Genomic DNA, 22,993 nt, shown 5'->3' with positions numbered 1-22,993 from the left:
CCATTTACAGGTAAACGCCACAGGGCACCCATCATTTTAGGTCTTCAGCATTTTTATTATAGAAATTGTCCAATGGAATGTAAATTATAAGATGTGAGTTTTCCATGTTGAATCCCAAATCTTTCTTTCTCTCTTTCTTCCAGTTCTGCTGAAGAGGATGTGTGTGTGTGTGTGTGTGTGTGTGTGTGTGTTCTTCTATCGTGAAGACAACCGACTGAAGTGAATTGAATTTGGATTTCAAAAGAATGAATTTAGTTTTTTGTTTTTATTTTGTATGATTTCTTTTTATACATAAAAGTAAAAAGCTGTAATATATTTAGAGAAAAGATATGCCACTTAATGTTGTGTATATGGTTTCATGAGTTTTCTATGCAGCACTTGGAGTTTATTGCTTATGCTAGATGAAGCTCTAATTCACACGTAGGCCTTGCCATGTTGTGCTTCCACAATATTTTGCCCTTAACGTTTCTATTAAAATTTCTCTTGGATTACGACCTCGCCACTGCAGTTTCTTCTTTTCCTTATCCAAATATCTCAACTGCTTTTTCACAGATTTGAATGAAATTTGGTCGTCTTGCTAAGTACATGTAATTCCTATTCATCATTCTTTCATATTCGTAGATAAGCGATCATTATTTTGCTACAGATGAAGATTTACTTTTTTCTTTAATTAACATCTTTTTAGAGCAGCCATGACCTCATTATGAGCCCTTCGTCCGCTTATCCGGGGTGGGGTCGCGGGGGCAGCAGCTCCAGCAGGGGACCCCAAACTTCCCTATCCCAAGCCACATTAACCAGCTCCGACTGGGGGATCCTGAGGCCAGGTTGGAGATATAATCCCTCCACCTAGTCCTGGGTCTCCTCCGACGCCTCCTCCCAGCTGGACGTGCCTGGGACACCTCCCACAATGAAGGGAAAGCTGCACAGCTGGTTAGGGCATCCTTACCAGATGCCCGAACCACCTCAACTGGCTCCTTTCCACTCGAAGGACCAGTGGCTCTACTCAAAGTTCCTCATGGATGACTGAGCTGCTCACCCAATCTCTAAGGGAGACCCCAGACACCCTCCTGTAGGAACCCATTCTGGCCGCTTGTACCCTGGATCTCGTTCTTTCTTTGGTTGGTTTCTTTGTCGCCACCCCCGTGAAAAAGCCCTCCTATATTTGGTAGTTCTCTCATTATTAAGGAGAACCTTGCACATTATAAGGTCTTATTTCCATATATAACATCCATGTAACTGTATGAGACTAGAGTCTGGTTGACTTTACGTCCACCGATTGTTGACACCAGCGATGTCACGGTGTACAGACACAAGGCATTATCGTGAACGTGTTTGTGTGATATCAAACGGAACTGTATGCACACCAGAAGGTGAGACATCGTACGAAACTAGGAGAATGCAAGGTGTGTGACGCCGAGCGGCATTTCGAGTCAAGCCCAAGACCAAGGCAGGGCGAGATCCACACTGCATGCCACGATAAAATGTGGGAAATGCTAACCATAGGCACTCCTCAAACTGATCTGAAAGATCTACGTTCCCATTAAAAAAACACCCAGAGAAAACAAATTAAGTTTCTTCTTCATTCACCTCTATTATTGCCATAAGGGTATCATAAGAAATGCCTTTTATAAAATGATCAAAAGGCAGTTGTGGTCTTGTCTTAAATCCAGAGTCATCTTTACCGTTAACGTCTAGTTCCAAATTCTTGACATTTAAAAATATAAAACATTACCATTAACTACATTGAAATTAACGTTAATGTTACGTCTTGTTCACCTTAATGGTAACGTTAACCTTACATAGCTTTAAAGAAATACCGTTCTCTTCAGAATAATCAATATCTGCTCTTTCAACCTACAAATGACAAGTTATTGTAATGGATTAAACGTTGGTGTAACAGCATCTTAGCCGGTTGAAAAGAGGGCGATCAACATCCAGTTTTAACTACAAATTCACATTAAAGTGCTAAAGGTTGGTGCTCACTGGGTTATGTTAACCTATAGCGAACATTACTTAGTTGCCTTACACAAAACGTAGCTAGTTAGCTAGCTAGTTAAACTAGAGCATAACCTGATCATGTAGCTAACGTTATAATAAAGTTTGTCTGAAAAACTCAAACACACCTTGAACTTTCAGCAATCTTCCTTCTTCATCTGCTGCTGATCGTGAGCTGGTGTTCCGTGATGTGACGCCGGGTGCCGCTCTTTCACCATTTACAGTAATCCTCTATTATCGCCATGGCACATACAGCAAGGTTACATCAAAGTTACATCAAGCCTAAAATGACTGTAGAACTTTCCTGCTTGATCAAAATTACCCATAATGCAATACAAACTGGTGTATGTTACTGTATTGAAGAAATGTGGTATTGTACTGTAGGTTTTTACAGTACTGTGCAGCAAAATCTACAGCGACATCTAAGAGGGTAAGAAACTACACAAGGCCGTACAAATCAGAATTCTGACTTTAAACTCAGCACTCAAACATATTTTCCCCATGTGGCCCTAATCCCCTGGCGTACACATTCTATTGCTTGACATCCCTATAAAGAAGTCAGCTGTGTGTCTGACTTAAAGGAATACGCCACAGTTTGTTAAAATAGGGTATTTATATGGGTGGGCAAACGCATTTCTGTCTCAGTGCATGCATTGTCTTAGTCCGGCACCACCGCTAGCTTAGCTAAGCGTAATGAATGGAATCCTTTGTTGCCATTAGCATGTCGTGAGTAAAAGTGACCCAACAACAACAAAAACAAAACCTAATTACTTCTTGTTGTCTTCATATTCACAACAAGTAAAAATAGCAATGCAGATTAAGACCGTTTCTGGGTTACTGAACGGGCAGCGGCCCGCCAATTAAGAAAATCTCTTCTTTAATGGCATCCCAAAATCCCCTGTCTACATGGATACAACCCTCTGAATAGGATACAGTTCAATAAATGCCGTTTTCTGATCACGTTGATTAGAATGAAGTATCTGTGGCAGTTTCTGATGTGGGATATTCCAGCAGCAACACACTTTGAGATTCTATACGGACACATTCAACTCTTATTTAGAGTAAGAGTCAAACTGTTACACAAAATAGAAATATGATCCCTTGTTTGAAATTCCTCCTCATGACAACAGAGAGGCTTGGGACCAGCGGTGGAAGAAGTGTCCAGATCCTTTACTTCAGAAAAAGTACTAATACCACACTGTAAAAATACTCCATACAAGTCAAAGTCCTGCATTGAAAATGTTAAAACTTAAGTAAAAGTATGTAAATCGGCTAATCATTTCAGCTGGACTGGAATTATATTGTTGGGTAGTTTCATTAAATAATTAATAGATAATTAATGAAACTACATGTGTTTTACGTGCAAAAATCTTAATGTGTAAAGTAACTAGTAACTACAGCTGTCAGAAGAATGTAGTGGAGTATAAAGTCCAATATTTCTCTCTGAAATGTAGCGGAGTAGAAGTAGAAAGTGGCATGAAAAGAAAAGACTCAAGTAACGTAGAAGTACCTCAACATGTGGACTTAAGTAGTTCCATTCCACCCCTGCTTGTGACACGGTTCATTTTACTGAACCAGATTTACATCATAACTCATTTACAAATAAATCACAACTGGCTTTAAAGCCAAGTCGCCATGACCGTTTCCCAAACGACTCGGTGGTGAGAAAGCTCCTGTTTGTTGTGGAAACACTGCTGAGCTGGGAGGGAGGGAGGGGGAAATAAAGTGAGGGAAGGCGAGAGGGAGGGAGAGATCTGGACCATCCAGGGTTGCATGGCACTCATCAGTAAACAAGACTGTTTGAAAATGAGTCTTCATGTAGTTCTGGGCCCACCATCCTCCCCTGACCTCAACCCTACTGAGAACCTTTGGAGCATCCTCACAAAAAAAAGGTGATATCAAAGAAGGGCTCCTACGTTAACATGTAACTTGCCCTGTAATTATCCATACATTAGCTAACTGCTAATGTTAGCAAACACTAGTGTGAAACAGTTGCAACATTATCCATACATTAGCTAACTGCTAATGTTAGCAAACACTAGTGTGAAACAGTTGCTAGCCTTAGCTACAACATTATCCATACATTAGCTAACTGCTAATGTTAGCAAACACTAGTGTTAAACAGTTGCTAGCCTTAGCTACAACATTATCCATACATTAGCTATTTGCTAATGTTAGCAAACACTAGTGTGAAACAGTTGCTAGCTTACCTACAACATTATCCATACATTAGCTAACTGCTAATGTTAGCAAACACTAGTGTTAAACAGTTGCTAGCTAAGCTAAAAAATACATTATCCATACATTAGCTAACTGCTAATGTTAGCAAACACTAGTGTTAAACAGTTGCTAGCCTTAGCTACAACATTATCCATACATTAGCTAACTGCTAATGTTAGCAAACACTAATGTTAAACAGTTGCTAGCTAAGCTAAAAAATATATCCGTACGTTAGCTAACTGCTAATATTTTTTATCAAACACTAGTGTTAAACAATTTGCTAACCCTTTTACAGGACTATTATTTCCAATATCTGATGTTTACTGGAAGGAACTGTGTAATTAGTATTTTATAGGGGGAAAACATACTTATTTTAGTTCATTAAAAGCTAGTTAGATTTAGTTTATAAGCGTTGAAGCAACTGCTTATAACAAGTAACTGAACTAAAGCAACAGCAACATAGCTTCTATTTGACTTTGAAGTAGCAGAAGAACGATAAAGTTCTTTCTGCATAGTTTTTTTTCCCCCAGGACACTTAAAAATAGTTTACAGATCTGAAATACATGCTGACCTCATAAATAAGAATAGGTCAAGTGTAAAAAAGTGCTGCCATCATATGGTCATTTTGAGAACATGCGTCTTAACACAGAAATAGCAGAGGAAAAAGTTGTATTTACTGTATGCAGCATGATTCTTCGTATATATTTATGCAATTAAAGTGTAAAATTGAGGCTAATATGTGGAGACTCATAACGGATAATATTAACATTTTCAGACTTTTAGCTCTAGTAGTATTACTTTGATCTATTTGAATGGACTGTTCCTGGTTTACTAGCAATGGCATGCCACATGTTAAAGTTTGGCTAACTGTGAAGCAGCAAATAAGGTTAAAAAGAAGAGCCATCTGCACGTTGACCCATTCCTGTGTGAACAGTGTACATCAACAGAAAACTAGAGAGAGGGATGCTGGGGGGGGAAAAAGCCATGTATGGACAGATAAAGAATTGCCTGTGAGAGTGTGCGTTTGTGTGAGAATATAGAGGTATGAGACATGTGTCTATACACTGTATATCTGTAGGTGTGTATGTGTGTGTCACATATTACTCCCAAACACAAACATATCAAGTTACATGGAACTGTGGAAAAAGACCAGGCACCCACACACAAACCACACATTTGACTGTTTCACAGGTTGTGTGTGTGTGTGTGTGTGTGTGTGTGTTGGTTTCCTTTAGGAACTGATTGTTGTGAGTATCAACACAGAGAGAGAGTCGACTGCAACAGCTCTGTCTGTCTCTGCTCAGTTTATGTTCCCTTTCACATCAAACTGCAGTTTCACCGTAAGTTTAGAAGCCTCGTCTACCTAAAAGGGTCTGTCTCAAGATTGTTTATGTTATGTATTTATGTTAAAAAAAACTACGGAAGAGGATTAGGGCCACGTGTGTAAAATTTATTTGAGTTCTGAGTTTAGAGTCAGAATTCGGAGAATATTTGTATCCTGAGACTTTTAAAGGTATACGCCACCGTTTGTTGAAATAGATCTTATCACAGTCTACCCTGGCTGTAGATAGGTGGGCCAACGCATTTTTTGTCTCGGTGCAAGTAATTAGGTTGTTTTTTTGTATTTTGTTGGCTCACTTTTACTCACAACATGCTAACTGGCAACATAGGATTCCATTCACTACGCTAAGCTAACTAGCATCGGCGCTGCTGGTGTTGCACCGGACTAAAACGATGCATGCACAAAAAAATGCGTTGGCCCACCTATCTACAGCTAGGGGAGACCGTGAAAAGCCCTATTTCAACAAACGGTGGTGTATCCCTTTAACTCAGAATTTTACCTTAGAATTCTGACATAAAACTAAACTCAAATACATTTTTCTCTTTGGCCCTAATCTTCTAAAGAAAACTATCGCTGTCACTTATTAGATTTTTTTAAACTCCTAAATATTGGGCGGGCTATAAACATAAGAACCCAAACTCTAGAAATTTTCTTCCTGTAACCTCATGCTGAGCTGCGAAAACTATATATTTCTATAACTCATATTTTATAAAGCCTTTATCATATCAAAGCAGCGACGGTGGCAAGGTTGAGGGTTTGATTCCCAGTGGAGACACATCTGATCAGAAAATTCACTCACACACACAAACACTGAACAAACGACGCGGCTTCTCAGTGTGATGTTCAAGGGTTTCCGTTTATATATGTACAATTAAAATCACAGTTTTAACAAAATATAAAATAAATAACATTAACAATACTAAGATAAATGCATTCTGAGTGACCAGTCTGTAAAAGACAAAGGCCGCTTTATTTCTTTTATCATTTTCTTTTTTTTTTTTTTTAAATCTGTTGTTTCTGCCTCCGCAGACAACTACAAACAGCTGTTTTCCTCAAACTACATTTCCCATGAAGCACTGGGTGTAAGCGTCCCATCTCACATAACATCTTTTCTTCTATATGTTTTTATTTTTTATTAGTCGTTTCTCATTAATATATCTATATATACTTTTTTTGCACCTGGGATTTCCTCCCAACCCCCTTTCCTGAATTGACCAACCAGAGTTCAGCCCTGCAGCCTCCTGCAGCCAATCAGGAGCAGGCGTCTGAGCGGGCGACAGACAGTGGTGAGGTCAAGTGTGAGAGGTCACAGAGGCAGAGGTCAGCAGCAGCAGGGCCCAGGTAGGCCACCCTGGTGTGTGTGTGTGTGTGTGTGTGTGTGTGTGTGTGTGTGTGTGTATTTGTATTACTATACTTAAGGGTGGGGAAAAAAAAATGTATTCACGTATGTATCGTAATTTTTTAGCGGCGGTTTTTAAAATCAACTATTTTCCCTAGAATCTTTATTTTACCAATGATTGACAAAAATATTTTCTGTGTATACGTTACCACTGTACATTGCTACATTATATGTTTCCAGCAAAACAGAGCGAAAGCAGAAAATGCAGAAAATACATTTTTTATAATACTTTTTCACAAAATAAATGTCAGACTGGCTGATTGTTTTCTAAGAAGAATGCATGTCAGTCCGTTTTTAGAAATGTCTCATGATATATTGTCTCTAGAAGTGTGTAATTCAACCTTTGTTTTTATTAAAGAAGGAAAAGAAAATCCCAGTAATAATAATAATAACACTATCCAGGGTTCAACAATACGGGTTGCCCGATGGCCCGGGGCAACTAAAATGCCATGTTGGGTAAGTAAATATAACAACCCATCATTGTTTTACTAATTAATTTGTTGTTTTTTTTTCAACGCTTTTGATGTTTTTTTCCCTAAGTCTGACATTTCTATAATGTTTTTCCTGTTTTTACGCTTTATGACATTTTTTCGTACTTTTTCGATAAAATCTATTTGTATAGGGGCCAGTAAAAATTGACTTTGGGCAAGTATAATTTTTTTTCACTTGCCAGATCGGACAAGAAAAAAAAAAAAAAAAAAAAAAAAAAACGTTGAACCTTGTTATCGAAATGCAATAAATGAAAAATCGCAATACAAATTGAATCGGCGCCAATGTATCGGGACAAAAGCATACCGTCCCAGCCCTGACACTTATTAGGGTTTAAACTTGCGGATCTTTCGAGATAACGGAGAACATTCGATCCTCTTTGGTCCTTCCCGGCCAATAAACTGTGACACCCTCCCCCACCCCCCAAATTTGAATTAGAATTGTTAAAATCAAAACGATGCCCAACCCTACACCAAGGAGACGTTTTTGCGTCAATAACGAACGCCGAAGGCCCCTGACCAAGCGTGGCTTTTTGACGCGCCGAGATGTGTTGCTCTGGGAGACGTTATTATCGTCATTATTTGGACAGGACGGAGGGAAAGACGCCCTGAAGTATAATAACACAAATGTTGTAAATGTGTGCATGTTTTTTCTTTTTTTTTCCAAACTCCAGTGTTTATTGCACCTGTGTGCGGTGTCGGCGGTGTGGCGTCAGGTGGGGGATCAGTACAGTCTCAGAGGAATCCTCCTCTTCTTGCAAAAATAAAAACCCAGAAAGAGGGACAGAGTGGGAGAAACCAAAAAAAAAAAAATCAAAAATAAATCAACATTAAAATGTTCCATATAGTTTTCTCTTAAAAAATAGACATCTTTGTCTGTCTTGTTTGTAAATCAGTAGTCGGAGGGACGTGGAATCCATCCATCCATCCGTTTGTTTATCGCAGGAGTGAAATGATCGATCCAGCAAACGAGAGCGGATAAAGAAACAACGAAAGTAGAAAGAAAAACAAGGTGATGAGGCGGGCGGAGTCAAGGGGAAAGCCACCTTTAAATCCATGGCACGGGTGTATGTTTCTCCCAGGGTTTCTGCAGGTTTCACCAGGTCGGATTTAAGACTTTTTAAGACCATTTTAAGACCATTACGGATGAAATTTAAGACCTTTAATCACATCATTTTTTTTCAAGCCAAGTATCGCTACACTTGCACTTCCCCATAGCTAAAGAATGAAATAGAAGAAGAAAATATATCTGTGGTACAACCCGAAAGACTCATAACACAAAAACTGATTGGCTGCAACATAAGTTGCATGTTGGTCTCATTTGTAGTCATAATACAGCAAAATTATATTTTGACTAGCAAAAGAAAGAACTACAACACCACAGAATAATAAAAAAAAAGAGAGCATAATGAGGTAGTGTTGCATGGACGTAGGAAAATAAAGACCTGTTGAAAATGATTTAAGACCTAGAACACAATACTTCAGTGGATTTAAGAATTTTTAAGGCATAACGTTTTAGATTTTAAAATTTGAGACTTTTTAAGACCCCCGCGGAAACCCTGTTCTCCCTTTGAAATGCATTCAAATCTCCCCAGTAACCCTGTGCACCCCAATGTATCCCAAAGCAATACTTCCACACGCAGATCGCTTCCTTCTGTTTAGGAGTCGTTGAGGTGGAAAACAAGACAAAAGGAGAGGTGATGAGTAGGGTTGGGCATCGAGAACCGGTTCCAACTTGGAATCGTTTCAAAAATTACGATTCCAACGGAATTGGTTTTTTTTTTTCTTATTGGAATCGTCAAGAAAAATGTTGGTTTTGAATCCGATCATCGGTTCCAAGTTTGGGTTTCCGTTGCAGCCACCGTACTTCCAGACTTGCTGTGTTGCAGCCAAGAAGGAGCACAGTAAGCAGCACTCTAGCGTGGCTTCACTTTTACGTTTACGTTGAAAAAGCCCGGTAAAACTGTCAAACACTAGCCTGACGTCGTCAAAGTCAGATTCTAGTCAGAATAGGAGCCTGATTCTGCTCCATTGGGCTGTGATCATGGGGCGTTTTTCAACCGAAACAGAAAATGCCTCTGCGCTCAATTGGATGTCTATCCAACCAATCAGAGCAACGGAGTATGTGACGTTGCCGAATCCTGTAAAAAGGATGGCAAAAACATCTTTCCGATAGACAAATGCCGTGATCGCGGCTCTCTGTTCCTCTTTTTAAATGAATGCGCTGTCAATATCTTCTATAACAGACGCCATGGTGGAATCTACACATCTCAATTCTCCAGCGGCAGCCATCTTTGTTGTAAACAAATTCAACCCGAATGCTCTGTGGTGACGTGGTTAATTACGTTACTGTTGATCATCTGTCCATCATCGTATAAAGCCCGCCCTGACAATTTGATTGGTCCGAACAGCTCTGGTTGGAGCATAGTCGCTCCACAACGCATCAAGTCCAGACCGAACCTCAAAATGTTGTGGGCGGGGCTAAGTTTGGCTGGCATCCAGGCTAGTAAACCACCACTGAATCCAAATAAAATGTTCCTCTTATCTGTGAAATAAGCATGTGACCCCGTTTCAACCCCACCTCTCAAAGAATAGGAATCGATAAGAACCGGAATCGAAAGGAAGACTCGGAATTGGAATCCGAATCATTCAAATCAAAACGATGCCCAACACTAGCTAGGAGGGATGAAAGGAGGCTCTAAAGTAGAAGAAGTTGGTTGAAAGGATGAATAAAAGGATGGAGGTGAAGGGACAAGATAAAGGCCCTAAATTGGATTATAGTATAGTATGCTGTACAGTATAGTATGCTGTACATGCATATCTATTTGTTCTGTTGTATTATGTATTGTAAAGTAGGGGCAGGACTTTATAAGCATTATGCTTCTGCCTGCCACTTCTCGAACTCGTTTGTTTTTTAATGGAATCGGATTGATTTGTATATGATTTTGTCTTAATTCTGTTTTTAGCTGATTTTTTTTCTTATTTTTGTCTGTTACAGTAATTGTTCGAGATAAATAAAACAAAACCCGCAAAAAAATCATGTACAGCAGATTGAAAATCAGCAAAGTTCCCATTTGAGATTAGTTTGGCAAACTGATCTAAATGCTTTGTTTTTTCACGTTTAAGTTACGTTTAATATTTTGGCCAAATAAAATACAATTTGAAATAACTGGAAATAGTTAATGAAAATGGAATTAATTAAAGCTATAGTGTGTAGTTTCTGTCGCCCCCAGGAGGAATTCTAAGTAATGACAACAACACTGTTGGCGCGTCCACATGATACAAGCCTTCCGTGACTCCCCCCCTCCTTGATGCAGTTGCTAGTAGCCAAGGAGGACACGGAGGATTAAAAAAACATGATGGACTCTAAAGAAGAGGTCATTATCTTCACTCGAGTTTTGGCGCGGGAAAGTTACCGGACGCCAAAAAATAATATCAAAAAGTTGCGCACTATGTCCTAGATGGTACCCATATAAATAAGAGTGGGTCACATTATATCATTCAATAGGTTTACTTGATCATTTGTATGGCAATAGGCAGAACGTTTTCGGGCCATGCGGCCCGAACGTGGATGAACTTTACTAATTGGAAGAATGGAATGGAGAAATGATAAGAGTAGAACTAAAGACAGGAAAAAGCACCAAAAAGATTTAATGAGAACAAGAGACAATAGTAGGAGTAAAGAAACAAAAGGAAGAAAACAAGAAATGAGAAGGAAGTCGTGGCAGTGATCTGAGAGATGTGGTGAGGAGGCGAGGAATCGTCCGATCGTTTTGTGGAGAGTGTTGTAACTGGGATGAGCGTAGTTAAAGAAGCGATGGAAAATGGTCTGGCATGGATCCTGGAAGTGCAGGACCAGAAGATGGCGTGGGGATTTAGGATTCGGAGGAGGTACGTGAGCCGCCGTGAATGAGCGACCTGTAGATGCTGGAGGAGAGGAATCGCGGGTACGAGTCCCGGTGCATCAGCGTGTAGATCTGTAGCTGGGCGTCTTCAAACACGTGAGGCGTCGGGTCCTGGATCTTCTTGTTGATCACCTCTCGAACCCGGGCATCCAGACTCACCTGGAGGAGACATTTAGTTTGGTTTAGATAAGGGAGAAAACAAACACATTAAAGAAATGGCTGCCCATAGACTAATACACAGGGGTGTCAAACTCAATTTCACTAAGGGCCCCAAATGAGAATCACGTATAGTTTATTGACATGCTTTTATTAATTATTTAAAAAGTCAAATATCTTCAACTGTATTGTTGCATCTTCTCACTTACAGTTTGGTCGACATACAGTCCTAAAAAAAGTCTGGAAAAAAATGTTCCTCAGCCTTCGTAGCAAAAAAAAACGTGGGAAAAGGTGACAAAAACTTCAGAAAATGACAAAACTATTGGAAATAGCAAATAGCAAAAACTAGGTGGGCCAAAGATGATTGGGAACCTAAATTGATATGCAGGCTGGATCAAAATCTGCAACGGTCCTGGATTTTTATTTTGACTGATATTGCGATATGATTCACGGTATTGGAGGGAATGATCATTTTGTATCATAATTCTCATTTTCATTGAAAAATATTAAAATGAAACCGATTATATTGTGATTTTTGCGAGGATTTAGTCTGTAGGATTGGATTTGTAGGCTGGGACGTCTCTGCAGCACCACAATACTTCATTCAGAATGGTTAGACATATATTTTGCTTTTAACAAATATTGCTATATAGCTCTGAAATCGCCATCCCAAAACACACCAGACTCCATGTAAATAATCAGGACTTTTAGCGTGTATAGAGCCAGCATATTTCCACCAGACTCCATGTAATTAATCAGGACATTTAGCGTGTATAGAGCCAGCATATTTCCACATATAAATGGGTGAATTAAGGGTTTATTTCAACCAAACCAGAGTGGTGATTGTTGGAACAGTGGAAAGAAAAACCGAGACGGCTTTTGCTAGTTTTATTTCGTTTCTGTCGACTTTGAATGAAGTGTGTTTCACGATGATGAAATTACTATTTATTTACGTGGAGTCTGGTCTGGTTTGGTTGATGGTGATTACGGGGCTGTTTCATGTTAAACAAAAAGGATCTTACTCTTTAACAAAAAGGTCTATCGCTGTAGAGATCCTTTACATATTGTTGTCAGACACTTAGAATAATAATCTGATCCTGTTAGTGGTAGAACAGCACTTCTGTGGTTGTAAATTGAAGGTTCCCAGTTGCCCTTTTAACTTACATTGCAACTTGTTTGGCTGACTGCCGACTGCAGCGATCTCGCTTAATACTGGACCAATTTCAAAGATTGTTGTTCCCATCAGTCACTTAGACACAAAAACATGGGAAAATAGGGCCCAGGTTGAACAAAAAAAAAACGAAGTTACCCTTTAAAGTTTGAAGTTGTTTTGTACTCTGTAGTTTTGTTATTAATTAACTTCCATAGAGGCATGAATACATTCAGTTTCCAGCACTGAAACACACACACACACACACAAACACACACACACACACACACACACACACACACACACACACACACACACACACACACACACTCTCTTACAGTGGCCCCACAGGCACCAGAAGATATTTATAGAACGACAAGCTTTCTCTCATGTTTTCCTTCTGCTCTTATTTATTTAAGACACACACACACACAAACACACACAAAAAGAGAGACAGGCATCCTACCAAAGGTCAGACAGCAGACAGACGTACAGCCAGGCATGCATCTTGTCTGCCAAACTCACGTCTGGATATCTCTCTATTTGAGAGTGTGTGCGCGTGTGTGTCTATAAAAATCCTCTACTGCCATAAGGTGATGAGAGCAGCAATTTATAGCTTCCTGTAAACACACATTAATACACATGTGGACAACTGTACACACGATCACACCAGTGTCATGCCAACACACACACACACACACACACACACACACACACACACACACACACTGGCGAAGCAAGGCCTCCAGCGCTCCTACTAAATAAAGCAACCACTGTTTCTCACACACACCCACCCACACACACAAACACACACACACACACACACAGTCAGTTAAAAATAGCAGTAAAGCAGATAATAGTCAGATTTCCTCATGTATCGCAGATTTTAAAAGAATTTCTAGATAAATTGGCAAAAGAATATGCGAGTGGATGCTTGTTTCCAACTACAACCATTATGTGGTTGCTGGGAGTTGGTTTATTGAGATAGGCGGGAGGCGGGGGGGGAGGCGCTGATTCTCCAGTCAGAAAACCATTTTACCACTGCAGGAGAAGGTAGCGCAACAAGAGCGCCAGTCAAACTGATAAAAAACTTATGTAGAAAGCCTGATGGAAATATGAAATTTCTGTTCTCTGGTGCCGCGGCTCCTTTAAGAGAGCTCAATGCGTGTGTGTGTGTGTGTGTGTGTGTGTGTGTGTGTGTGTGTGTGTGTGTGTGTGTGTGTGTGTGTGTGTGTGTGTGTGTGCAAAGTGGGCAGAAGAGAGATAGAGAAAGAGGAAGCAGACGTGTGGATGCCACCGGAGCAGAGTTGGTGGAATAAGTGGAAGTTTTGTACACAGTGTGTGCGGTGCCTTCCTCCAGTTGCTTAACAAAAGCTTTCCACACAAACAAACGTACATGTGTCATTAGTATGAGAAAAAAATGAGATCTTAACTGTGTCGGGCTCGGACATAAATATCTTTTTTTGGGAGGGACTACATGTACATACTGGGGAGCTAGAGGTCGCCAGACATAAATATCTTAATGCCTGTCGGGCTCGGGTCGGGTTGGGTTGCTGCTCTGTCGGACGCGGGCTGGGCTCGGACAGAAATATGCGGCCCGATGCGCACTCTAGTGTGTGTGTGTGTTTGTGCATGCGTGTGTGTCACAGTATGTCTAAGTTTATCAAAAGCAATAATCACTTGGTCAATTAGCAGGGCTCACATTTCTTGAGGTGGGTGCTGGTGTGAAAACTGGGCAGAACACGTGCAGAACAGCTGACAAATCGAAACCTCTAAATGTGCAGCGAGCGACACAATTTACGTGGAGATAAAGAAGCGGCAGAGCAATTTAACAGAGGACGAGTTCAGCACAACAGAGGCTGCAGGTCGGATTAGGAAAAATTTTAAAGAAAAAGTCGATAAAATATTGGACAGATAAGGAAAAGCAACACATTATTACATTTGATTGAACAAAGACCGTAATGTTCAGCCCTAACCTTTGCCCCCGTCCTGACGCTAGGGTGGGGCAACTAATCATATATTGATCATGATTTCGATCTCGGATCCCAATGATCCAAAACAGTGCAGTCGAGAAAAACTTATTTTTGCATATGACAAGTAATAATAAAATAAAATAATAAAATAATTATACTTTTTTATCGATCCCCAGTGGGGAAATTACAATTGACACTCTTTGGTTGAAACACACTACACACAGGCCTGAAATACACACACATGCACAGGTCCTACACATGATGTCACAGGGAGTGTGCTCTGCTGCACAGGCACCCTGAGCGGTTTTGGGGGGGTTCGTGCCTTGCTCAAGAGCACCTTGGCAGTGCCCAGGAGGTGAACTGGCATCTCTCCAGCTACCTGTCCACACTCCGTACTTTAGTCCGTATGGGGATTTGAACCAGAGACCCTCCCAGCAGGGTGGTCAAACTCATTTTCCCAGAGGGCCACACTGGAAAAAGAGAATCACACCAAGGGCCAGACATGGAGAGTTTATTGATGTGCTTTTGTTACTGCATGTCACTTTTCTTTCCTCATTTTTGTGGCTTTCTCAGACATTTGTCACCTCTTAGTAAATTTTTTGCTTTTTGTCGCATTTTTGTTGACATGACGCCCTACAAAAGTCATCAAAAGAGTTCCTTAACCGTCATAGAATTTAGCAAATCAACAACAACCTGTTTCACAGCCTGAATATGAAAATTCTCTGCTTCCGGCGGGAATTTCTGAGTCTCAGAGTCGGCAAATCTGCCATATTCTGCTTTGAATGTCAGGAAACTGCAGTTTAAAAAACACTTTCCTCTGTTTTTGGTTTGGCGCACAACTAGGAGGGCCAACATTTATTGTGAACCCAAATTGACATACGGGCCGGTTCTAAATATGCAACGGGCCGGATTTGGCCCGCGGGCATGGAGTTTGACACGTGTCCAACAAAGCTACTGCCACCCCAAGGGAAATTTCAAAAGTTCAACGGGAAAAGAGGGTTTGTGCAGGTTTCACTAAGTCAAAGACATTTTGATTTATATTGTAGACTTTTTAAAGCACTTTTCGCACAGAATTAGTATCATCTGGGGATGAGGAAAAACTTGGAAAAACTGTCTGCGGCTATACACCCTCCCCTGTCGATAATCCAGTAAAGTTGATGGAAATGGCTGTTGAGATGCTGTGAATCAAAATGTTGGACAGACACAGACTGAGCAACAGCCATGCTGGAAAACAAACTCACCGAGCATCAGTCAGATCTTACGTAAGAAAATGTTTTTTTCAAAACACTGTACTTCCCTAAATCGAAATCACTTTATTTCTTGGACAAAAGAACAGACCTTGAGCAACGTTGGCCTGATGGTTCAACTTCCTGAAGTGATTAACTAGCGAGAATCTCTTGGAATTTAAACAATGACACAAGTCTGCCATCTGACAAACACAGACGAACAGTGGTTACTGGATGTGACGTTAACTCTAGTGCTATGAGCAAGGGCGAGTGAGATGGCCTGGAGAGAGATGTGACCCATGACCAGATATCCTAAAAAAACACAAATGCTGCGCCGACGCGCATTCAACTCACCCTGGACCCATTCACATGAGTCAACCGTCACGTTACAGTCCATCGCACCTGTTTTATTTTTGGTTTAATGGCTTTTTTTTTATTTCATGGCTGTTAGGGAAATTATGATACATATTTTCTCTCTTGTTATTTATTAAACTGTTTGCATAGAATAATATTATAGTGATAACTACTCTTCTCTGTCTGTTAAATTAAACTATTTGCATAGTAAGAAAACATAAGACTACTTGTTCCCGCAAGATAACATGGAGTCATTGTCTATCTTGACTGGGGATCGAGGACAGAACATGCGTCTCTCTGACCAGATATAGGGGACACCATCGAGTCTGACCAGATAGAGGAGACAACATCTGAACTGACAAGATAGACAACTGACAACATCAAATTCTGTTCTAGGATTGTATTTCACACGTAAATAAGCTACCGTTCGAGGCTTACGTTAGTCACTTTCTGTACTTGCAAACTGATTCTACTTGCAAGTAAACTCAACCTTATTATAACTTCATTACATTATTTGATAATGAAATTATTCTAACAATGCCATTGTTGTATATTTGTCTGTGTTTGTCCAATGTGTAAATAAATAGGTGTTTTAAAACTCAAAAAAACTCTCACTCTCTCTCTTATACCAAGTTTAGGCCAATGATTTGCGATGAGACGAGTGTAAACTTGCAAGGCGTCGGTCTGCAGCGTAGGGCTGGACGATTTTGGCTAAAACCATAATCACGATTAATCGAACAAGTTACCTCGATTACAATTATTGAAGGATTATTTAAAAAAAAAAAAATCTTTTCTTATACTGTAAATATGTTCACGGTTATTTTTTCCTAATGAAAAAGTGCATAATCCTATCTTTGTGATTCTAAAATAAGGACACCCACAGTTAGCAATTAATGCTTATTTATTAAATAATTCAAACATCTGAACTGAAATCTACAACAGTAGATTTTACAATGAAATAAAAACGTCTTATAAAAAGTAATTTAAGTTTTAATGTAAAAAAAAAAAAGTTCATCTCTGACGTGTGATCGACTGGAAAATATGCTGTCTCAAGTAGGGCTGCTCCCTCTTAGTCGATTAGTCGACTAATCGGTCGTTTTGGTCTTAGTCAACTTAGATTTTTTTTTAGTCGATTAGTTATGTTTTATACTTTTTTCATGCTGAATGACTTATTTCCAAAAAACGTACAAGCACATCTTGGTAAACACAAGAATTAAAGTGGTGCTTTTGCATGACTCTTTGTGGAGAAACTCAGATTTACAGATCTGTCGATTAAATCAACTAATCGATTAATCGATAAAATTGAATGATTGTTAGTCGACTAAGAATTTTTTCAATCGAGCACAGCCCTAGTCTCAAGGCACCTGTTGCGCAGCTTCCATTCATCGTCAATGTAGTGCAATGTAATGGTGTAGACACATATAGCCGACGGCCGACCGTTGACAGAAAACCCCGTCGATATGATGTCGCGTCCCCGAGGTCCAAAAAACTGCCTCGGGACACATCAAAAAGACGAGAGGAGACGAGACGTAATACGCCTCCATAACAGCAGGCGGCGCTAATCTGTAATGTCGCCCAAGAAATGAAAACCGGCAGCTGATTGGACGAACGCGTCACATGGGTTTGTTTTCTCCGGATATTCAGACCTGGACTGTCATGGCGGCTCGTTCAGAATACGATCTCATATTGTACTAAAATAGTTCACTGAAACGTGTTTCTGAAAACATTTTAAGCGAGAAATAGGCGGTGCAGTTGCTGAATCTGTCTTCATTTCAGCTCAACAAAGGTCAGTTTAAAAGATTTTCATCAGATTTTGAGAGACTGTAGTCACCTCATTCCGCTCGTCATTTCCGGGTGAGTGCCGACTGCCCTGCCGCCGACTGAACATGTCAGGTCGGCCAAAATGAACGCAGACAGCGGGACCGACGGGACACACCGAACCGATTTGAGTCACTGACTTCGCCAGACTGTCCCACGGCCGATAATCGGCCTGATGTGTCACGGCCCTAAGGCTCACAGATGGGTCCATCGTCCTACTTGACCACAGATCAGATGTGGCTGCAAAGTGCTTAAGTTGAACAGATACTTTTTTACGACATGTTTGGTACATGTTGGGCAGCGCAGTTTGGGAAAAATATTGTCGCGATGGCACAGTGTATCTTCTGTCGAGTGTTTTAACGAGTTGTTTAAACCCACTGTGCTCCACCGTAGCTATGGGAGCCATGTCCTCGCGATGTAGTAACTAATGGAGTCAGTTATTTCTCTCCATTTTCTTGAATCCTTTTCATATTGTGTAGCATTTGTAAATGCGTGTGTTATTGACACCTGCTTTGTGGAGGCACTTGTTGCTGGGCGATTGTCAGCCTCTCTTTTTTTGAGCCATGCACTGTTCATATTCGGTAATGTGATTGCGCTCCAGGTGTTGAAATAGATTGCTGGTATTACCTTTGGTCGCTGTAACAGTTTTTCTGCAGTGTTTGCATTTGACTTGAGTTTGTTGTTCTTTATTGAAACCAAAATGTGTCCAAACGACGGACACTGCGTGTTTTTTTGGTACGAGCGGCTCCGGCTCCTGTTGCTGAGTTGACTCGGTGTTCGAGTTCTCCTCCATGTTGCTTCAATGTCGCAGACTGGACGGGGCGGAGTCACGTGACTGCACACGCAGAGGCCGTAATATGTTTTAAGGGGAAAGTACATTAACACACAGTGGGCGACCGCGGAAATATTAATAGGATTAAAAGACCGAAATAACCGACTTGGTAAAATGACGTCGGTTATAGGCTCTGAATTTCGGTTTCAATTATTTTTCGATTAATCATCCAGCCCTACTGCAGCGTTCTGAAAGCCGCCAGTTCACCCCGATGCGACGAGATGAGATGGTGTATCATCTCCATAACAACCACTCTTTGTACTTCCATCCTAACTTTCCGACTTCCAGGTTTTTTGTAGCTAGATCTATCAGTTGTTGCATCTAAACGTAAATGTGGATAACGTTAGTGATAGCGAGATGCTTGCTACAGTTTCCATTTGTAGTGATGAATTGGCATAGATTCACGGCGCTGTTCTAACGCCGCTGCCTCTCGGCTGAAAATTAACATTTCCCTCCAAATGGAGCTTCCTCTCCCCCAGACAGCACTTCTTCTCTGCCAAAAAATAATCGCCCACGTTCCTGTTTGAAATTCATCAGTTAGTGATGTCACTGATTGAGATAGCCAGCCTAGTTTTTCATCTGTGTTGCCCATAGGTGCTGTCTGAGCAAACAGCCCGCCCAGTGGCTTGTTTGAATTTGGTTGACCAATGACAATAGAGTGGGCCAGCGGACCAATCAGAGCAGACTGGGCTTTTCAGGAAGGCGGAGTCAAGAGCTCAGCCAGAGTGTTTCAGGCAGAGGAGCTGCAGCAATGGGCATTATAAGAAACATAATATGTTTTTGGAACATCAAATCATGTAAACCTATTCTAGTGGACCCCAGGAGTACAAATATGATGCTGAAAAAGAGGATAATAGGGGCTCTTTAATCTGTTATTCTTGTTTAAACAGCTGAAAGAGCATTCTCAGGATAGGCATGTTTTTTATATAATATAGTTTTCCATGTGTTGCAGCTTTATTTTTTAAAACCATGTTTTTATTTTTATTTTTATCTTTATCACAGTCAGTTTTAACCAAAAGCAGCCCTAATCTCCAGAGATCTTCAACAGGGGGTCAGGGACCCTAGGGGGTCCTCAGAGTTACAAATTATTTCAACATATTATTAGCAAATATAAATCAGCCTATTTGTGATTTAAAAAAAGAAGTTTTTTATTGATGATAGACTTACTGGCCTATAGGTAAGGTAGCCATCCATAGATTCAGTTCATCCTAAGGATTCACTGTGCCACATGTGTGTATGTTTGACATCAAAACATGATTTATAAAATCATGCCAACTGGTATTCTAAGCAAAAAGGGTATGTATAAAGGCTTTAGGCTGCCCTACACGTTATTGTAGGCCCAGTTTAATATGCAACTCAATTTTACACAGTACATGTAGTAGGGGGTCCCTGCTCTGCTCCATCTCTCTTTTAGTGAAGGCAGTCCTTGGCATAACAAACGTTGAAGACCCCTGCTAGTAGGGCTGGGCGATATGGAAAAAATCTGATATTGTGATATTCTTGTCTTAATACCTCGATGTCAATATTGTGGCGATATTCTAGGGTTGACAATTGGTGCTCTAACAAAACATCTTCACAATGAGATTTAAGATAAACAATCTTCAGTAATGTGGACATAATGACTAAGTGGGTAAAGGTAAAAAATAATAGAAGAGCTAGAACAGTCTAGTAACACAGAAAATGACATGACTTTACAGTAATGCAGGTTTTAAAACCAGGAAAAGCCATTTACGATATTACAATATCCAAAATGTAAGACGATATCTAGTCTCATATCGCGATATCAATATAATATCGATATATTGCCCAGCCCTACCTGCTAGACTGTGACGTGGCCGAGCTAGGCAAAGCCTAGTCAGTGCATTCAAGAGATGTTAGGGACATTTTAGAATTAACCCTCAGCTTCCAGAGAGCATTGCATTTGTGTGCTACACCATGAAACCAAATCAAATCTAAAAGTAAAAAAAAATAATAATTCTGAATGTGGGCACGTCAGGTTAGGCCTGGGCGATGAGGGGAAAATCAGATATCGTGATACTCTTGACCAAATACATAGATGTTGATATTGTGAAGCTATTGTAGGGTTGACTATTGGTGCTTTCACAAAATATTTTTTTTACAATGAGATTTTAGATAAATAATCATCAATATCAGTTTCAAGGGAAATTATAGAGAGAAAATAAATAATTTTTCTTCCAGCTATATACTGACTATGTTTACATGCGTGCACAAAAAAAGTGTGTTAAAAATGTTAAAACACATCCGCAATTCATCAAATGATATTCCCTCAGAATGTTTCTCAACAGATTTTCTGAAAAAAAATTGAGTTAGTATGTGCTTGTTATTATCAAGTTAGACAACATAATTGTAGGTCACGATATCTCAATATATGATTTAATCACGATATGATTCCACTGGAAGACGATAAATGATCATATTGAATTATTGCCCAGCCCATAGTTCAGGTTGAAAACTAAAACCCTCCACGAACCAGCAGGAGCGTTAAAAACCAGGGGTGTAACCGTAGCAACCCGACAGCTCCCCTACCTCCTTTGGCGACAGTATAGAGATGTAGTCCTCGTAGATGGAGCGCGCCTTCTCCTCCACGGCGCTCTTGTTGATTTCCTGTTTGAGGTCTTCGCAGGCCAGCCAGAACAGCATGTTCTCCTCGCTGTACTCCGTCCGCAGGAACTCCCGGAAGACGTTCCGCCCCGCCGGGTTCTTCATCAGCTTGTCGAAAGACTGCGACCACAGCCGGATCTCTTCCGCCGAGGGTTTGGTGCTGGGGGGCAAGGACGAGCGGAAAGACGGTTCAGTTCTTCATTTGTTTATTTATTACCGTTAACATGCCGAGGTGCACGTTGACAATAACGACATTACATACAAACTAAATGGTAGTTTGTAGCTAGCGTGCAATGCATGCAAGCAGAAAACGCAGAAAATCCATGTGATGTACTTCGTTCAGTCCCTCCAGAAAAACGCGATTATGCGATCGCATAATTCAATGCATAATCAGCCAAAGTCCGCATATTTATGCGGGGGCTGCAGTTTTTCAAATACTCCGCACTTTCGCCGCATAAATTGCAGATTCCCGCGCAAAATATGCGGGGCTTGTATGACTTCATAATCCCCGCATTTTCGTTGCAAAAAAGTCACATAATATATCTTAGCAGAAAGTTGAAAAATGTTGCGTTTACTTTACACAAGAGCAGCCATTTTCGCCCTGTTGCCATTAGAATGTTATGAAGTGACGTAATAACGCGACGTGTACATCATCGAAAAGCAGGGTGTTGGGGGGGGGAATCACTTTTTTTTTCTCTTTTTCATCAAACCGCAGTTTTTGCAGGTTCCCGCAATTTCATCGCATTAAATTGCATAAATATCCCGCATATTCCATCGCATTTTTTAAGAAAACGTGCCGCATAATCAAGGATTTCTGCCCGCAAAAATCACAAAAAAAACTCTTTCTGGAAGGACTGTTCTTTACAAATGAAATAAATGTCAGACTGACTGACTGACATGTGGCGTGCAAACAACAAAAGCAAATCGTCCCAGCCCTAATATCTGTATGTATATATATATATATATATATATATAAATATAAATAATATTAGTAGCACTCTGCACTCTGACACCACTAACCACAGTTGTTAACAGCAGGGTAAAGCAGCAGCAGTATGTGTGTGTGTGTGCGCGCGCGTTTGTATGTGTGCGTGTGTGTGTTTGTGTGTGTGTGTGTGTGTGTGTGTGTGTGTGTGTGTGTGTGTGTGTGTGTGTGTGTGTGTGTGTGTGTGTGTGCGTGTCTGTTAGCGTTGCAGACCCACCAAGCTTCACAGTTTGGTATGGTTTCCATCTTGGTGTCCTGTGATGTTCTCCTCCTCCTCCACCGTCGCTCCTCTTCATTCCTGACGGTGAGACTGACATGATAATAAAACCGCTCTCAGGCAGGACACACGTGCACGCACGCACGCACGCTCGCGCACACACACACACACACACACACACACACACACACAGCTGACCAAATGACAGAAGAGTAATTGCTGTCAGAACTTTAAACACATGTTCAATCACCTACAATGATGTTACTATCTCATTTAATGACACCACTAACCACAGTTATGTTAACAGCAGG

The 22,993-nt window shown here is 40.6% G+C and overlaps 2 protein-coding genes across 5 annotated transcripts in view; one reads left to right on the top strand and one right to left on the bottom strand.

Annotated features, from left to right (window-relative positions):
• tcea2 (transcription elongation factor A (SII), 2) overlaps window positions 1-497 on the top strand; it is a 14,967-nt gene extending 14,470 nt beyond the window's left edge. Inside the window, exon 10 of the mRNA XM_028584066.1 lies at window positions 144-497. Coding sequence (XP_028439867.1) covers window positions 144-152 — 9 coding nt within the window. The 3' untranslated portion in view covers window positions 153-497. The remainder of the gene's footprint in view (window positions 1-143) is intronic.
• A 10,287-nt stretch (window positions 498-10,784) lies between these two features.
• rgs19 (regulator of G protein signaling 19) overlaps window positions 10,785-22,993 on the bottom strand; it is a 47,525-nt gene continuing 35,316 nt past the window's right edge. For 3 of the 4 annotated variants that reach the window (XM_028583528.1, XM_028583526.1, XM_028583527.1), the window contains 3 exons: window positions 22,683-22,775; window positions 21,406-21,640; window positions 10,785-11,508 (listed from right to left, as the gene is read on the bottom strand). In XM_028583528.1, coding sequence (XP_028439329.1) covers window positions 11,320-11,508; window positions 21,406-21,640; window positions 22,683-22,775 — 517 coding nt within the window. In that variant the 3' untranslated portion in view covers window positions 10,785-11,319. The remainder of the gene's footprint in view (window positions 11,509-21,405; window positions 21,641-22,682; window positions 22,776-22,993) is intronic. The other variant, XM_028583525.1, reaches the window with a different exon arrangement.

The sequence above is a fragment of the Perca flavescens genome, chromosome 7 (genome assembly GCF_004354835.1).
Source record: "Perca flavescens isolate YP-PL-M2 chromosome 7, PFLA_1.0, whole genome shotgun sequence".
Classification (NCBI taxonomy): Eukaryota; Metazoa; Chordata; class Actinopteri; order Perciformes; family Percidae; genus Perca; species Perca flavescens.
The sequence above is the reverse complement of the archived record's forward strand: the minus strand, read 5'-3'. Positions and strand labels throughout refer to the sequence as shown.